General features: G+C 37.3%; 1 protein-coding gene across 2 annotated transcripts in view; it reads left to right on the top strand.

Moving 5' to 3' along the window:
* Window positions 1-4,389, top strand: part of LOC107758334 (amyloid beta A4 precursor protein-binding family B member 1-interacting protein) — a 38,138-nt gene that overhangs the window by 7,215 nt on the left and 26,534 nt on the right. For both annotated transcript variants that reach the window (XM_016576056.1, XM_016576051.1), the window contains exons 2-3: window positions 3,241-3,300; window positions 3,758-3,857. In XM_016576056.1, coding sequence (XP_016431542.1) covers window positions 3,241-3,300; window positions 3,758-3,857 — 160 coding nt within the window. The remainder of the gene's footprint in view (window positions 1-3,240; window positions 3,301-3,757; window positions 3,858-4,389) is intronic.

The raw sequence follows: 4,389 nt of genomic DNA, 5'->3' as shown, positions 1-4,389 counted from the left end.
GTTAAGCCCAGGGAGGGCTCCAGATCCTCAGTTAAGCCCAGGGAGGGCTCCAGATCCTCTGATAAGCCCAGGGAGGGCTCCAGTCCCCGGTTATGGCCCACGGAGGGCCTCGGAGCCCGAAATCTTCCACAAGTATTTTTTTTGGGGGGGGGGGTAGTAGGGCTCCAGCCGTAGAGGCCGGGGGGGTGCTGGGGCCGCGGCCTCGGAGGCGGCTCCGCCATGGCTTCCTGAACTGTTTGCTCCGCCATGGCCTCCTGAGCTCCCAGCTCCGCCATGGCTCTCCGTGCTCCCTGCTCCGCCATGGCCTCCCGAGTCTCCTAATCCACCATGGCCTCCCGAGTCTCCTGATCCGCCATGGCGCCGCGAACGGGTACCGCTCCTGAGGGACCTCCAGTTATGTCAGACTTTGTTCCGTGTTTTGTGTGTGTCTTGCTCCCATGTACCTTCCTATGCCCATATTTGGTTAGTTTCCTGTTCCTGTTCTGATTATGTTGATTTGATTCCAGGTGTTCCCCGTTGTATTTCCATTGATCACAGGTGTGTCTCGTCCTCTCCTCATCCTGTCATGTGTTTAAATGGTGTTCCCTGTCTTTAGTTTGGCATCCGGTATTGTACATGTATACCCGTGTTACGTGTGTTTTCCTTGTTCGCTGGATGGTATTAAAGCTTGTTGGTTTGAATTCTACTGCTCGTCTCTTCGCTCCTTCGTCTCCGTGCTCCACACAGTAGCACGATGTGTCAAAAGACGTTTAAATTTACTGTAAAGAAAATGCAATGTTCCATATTTTATATAAAATAAATATTTTTGAATCCAAAATTGCTATAAAATTAAAGCCTTATGTCTAAATAAGTTATGGCCTCAAAATTGAGGTTCCTGAGCGATTTTATTTAGGGCGTTATACCGCAAACAGCCACCGTTTTTTTAAATGCATTTTTCTGTCACAAATGTTTAAATATCTCTGGCAATATTACTTCTATAAAATAACCTTGAAGTATGGAATCTTGAGACTCAGACCTTTCCGACGATATGTATTTTGTCAAGATTATAAAAAGTTTTGATTCTAAAAGACCATAATACATTTTGTAATATGACACCTGACTCCACCCACTAAGGGGAAGGAGACTGCCAAAAGATTTAAAAGTACCATTTCCATGGTAACGCAATGTCCGATTTCAAAATGGTTGATGAATTTTGAGGTTTTAAGCTTTCAAATGATTTTGAGGTTAAGCTTTCAAATGATATGTAATTTATGATTATTACTAAGATATGTGGCAGAGAAAAAAGACAACAAAAAAGAGCGCCAACGGGCCCACTGGCATTTAAGAGGTTAAATAAAAGAAAAACTATTGTAGTTCTGATCCTCCCAATATTGCTTTAATCCCTCCCTCAATGTAAGTTTATGGATTTGCCTATTTTATCATCCATCAGGAGAAAAACTTAAAGTATGCTTCTTCTCAATAAGCTACATAATTTAAAGGAATCATTCATCTCTGTGGCACAAATCATGCGATACAAGCTCAACGTCGATGTTTAAAAAGTGATAACGTGCATTAATTCAAAATGTTTGCACAAACGAATTGCTGAATGTGGGAGAAAAAGGGGGAAGTAGGCCAGAGTTGGGTATTTTGGACCAAGATTTACAGACATTGTTTGTCTTATTATAGCTGAACTGCGTGCGGGCAGCTAGAATAATCAGAAGTGACGATAGTTAACAGATCTTAAACTGGCTTATATATTTTAACTGTGAGAAAAGGAAAGTTTAATCTAGAACATGAACTTATTCATTTGCTGTATCTCCAAAATTTACAATAGAATGAGACAGAGAATTTAAACAAATTAATTTGCTTGCAATTCATACGTTCTGTAATATTGTACACTCAGGTAGTACTGAGCATTCATGGACAAGATTCTGCATGCCTTGGCAAAGAATGAGTTATGCAAGCCACACTTTTATCTCTAGCCTCTGTATGGATATTGTGCAATGTTTAGCTTTGGGTTATGCATTTTTTTTTACTTGTGCACAGGTACTCTGCTCTATAAACACACATTGCTGTAATCAAAAATCGCACCATCCAATTGACCAATTCTGCACAGCGGTTACAAAAGCTGCCAGATTATGCAAATGACAACACCAGTGGGGGAAGAAAAAAAAAATTTAAAAATAAACTTTTTCAGGCTTATAGCTGAACTGGGGCCCGTTCTTCGTACGTCGCTTATTACATCCGAGATGAAATGTCACGTCCAAGATGATATCATCGCGCTAATCAGGATCTGGCTAATTCGGTTCTTTGAACACACCTGTTGTTGATGATTATGCACGACTCTACATTATCTGTATAGCATGTGTGTAAGACTCGAATACAATTATGAAGTAATAATTTTATGACGAATAAATCTTTCAGTGAGTAAAACTGGCTGTGTCTATAGTATTAAAGACTACACAACATTATTACATTATCTTTAAATTATTATTATTTTAAATTACTGTCCCTGGATTAGTAGGATACTCTTGTAAAAAAGTAGAGAAAAAAAAGTAGAGAAAAAAGTTCTGCTTAAAAAGATGCGATCTAATCCTGTTTACATGAAATAAGCTTGCTCCCGAGCAGGTTTAAGCTTACGGACCTGTTGCTATGACAGCAACTCCGGGATGAGCTTCGAAGAACCAAACAATTCAAGATCAAGCCAAATCGTCAACAATCAAATCCAACTAACTGAGTTAGCGACGTACAAAGAATGGGCCCCTGAACTTGTTTTACAATTGATGAAGTTTACACAGTTATTGAACTGAACTGAATCAACACTGAACCGACTTAAGCTGAATAATGACACTATTGTATTTTTAGAGCAGCTTTACAGCAGCATTTGAATTTGTCTTATATTTGAAGCTGGCATCATTGAGTCTGTTGTTTTCTTGTTTAAGATTCAGTCTCGGCCACTTAATATAAAGTGGGGCCATAAAGTCTTAGCAAATATTTGACTTATCAATGTTGCGATTGAGAAAGTATTACATATGGACATAATAAATGAAATTACACTGAAAATATGTTTACATTTACATTTAATGATCAGAATACATTTGTTAAAACTAGGCCTGTGTTCACACCTTAAGTTCTGTGTTCTCTTTGTTTTTTCCGTGCTGCACTTACATTATTTACAGTCTTTAAGCAGACTTTTTCACAATCCTATTGCATACTTGTTCTAAAGATGTAAATTCTCATCTTCAACTATTCCTGTTGCAGATGGATGACATTGATGCCATGTTCAGCGACATGCTGCAGGAGATGGATCTCCTAACGCAGGTATGTTTCCTGTGGATGTGTCTCAAATCTTCAAGACGGAAAACCTGGCTCATCAGTGCAATGTATGCCTTTATGTGCTTTTATGTAAAAAAAAGATATGAAATAGCTTATATTTTTAACATTTTGTGTGTTTATGGCTACTTCAATAGAACACAACATTTATATCCCATTCAAACAAAGGCAATGAATATTTTAATTCGGTTTCATTAATGAGATGTGGTGAGTTCAAAATGTGTATATTTTCTCAATGCAAAATAAATTAGTAATGTATAAGTCAGCTGCAAACAGTATGAACACAAAATATGGAACAAAAGCAGGAAGCACACATATTAAGATTAATACATGTCACATCTGTTTAATAAGATGATAGTTCCTTTACTGTTTTTTTCTGTAGTTAAAAAAAATAGCTTCCATATTTGTCTTTAATATGACTTGTTCCTCATTTGTCTTTTCACAGAGTTTGGGAGCAGAAGAAGAGTCTGCGCCTTTGCCTAAACCTCCCTCCATTCCTGACCCTCAGCAAATGAATTTTTCCATTGGTTTTACAGATTTCAATGGTAAACAATATTTCATCCTAATATTTTTCACCCGTGTCTGCTTTTTTACCAAATTATTTCACCTAAAAGGCTCTATTCATCATGTGTTGCTTTTTGAAGGAAATTAGTGATTAATTAACTATAAAATTGCTTGCAATTATGTCTGAGGGCGGCCCAAAGATGAACAGTTGTTTGAAGTGAAGAATGTTTCTGTACAATATGTCTGCAATCAAAGTCTGAATAGCTTACACATTGTCCTCGTTCAGCTCTAAAATTATACTCTGTTAAGATAAAAAAAAATAAAAGCTTTATTTTGGGTGCGATTAATCACGATTAATCATTTGACAGTATATACAGTATATGTAAATATTTTTTAAAGTACACACATATAATTTGTAAACAAAATTTGTTATTTTGGATGCGATGAATCGCGATTAATCATTTGACAACACTAATACATATATATATATATATATATATATACTGTATATATATATGAACAATATCACTCTCGTACTCGAGCGATACCGGCTCTATATCAGCATGGCTGTGA

The sequence above is a fragment of the Sinocyclocheilus rhinocerous genome, unplaced genomic scaffold (assembly GCF_001515625.1).
Source record: "Sinocyclocheilus rhinocerous isolate Xijiao unplaced genomic scaffold, SAMN03320098_v1.1 scaffold1213, whole genome shotgun sequence".
Lineage (NCBI taxonomy): Eukaryota > Metazoa > Chordata > Actinopteri > Cypriniformes > Cyprinidae > Sinocyclocheilus > Sinocyclocheilus rhinocerous.
The sequence above is the reverse complement of the archived record's forward strand: the minus strand, read 5'-3'. Positions and strand labels throughout refer to the sequence as shown.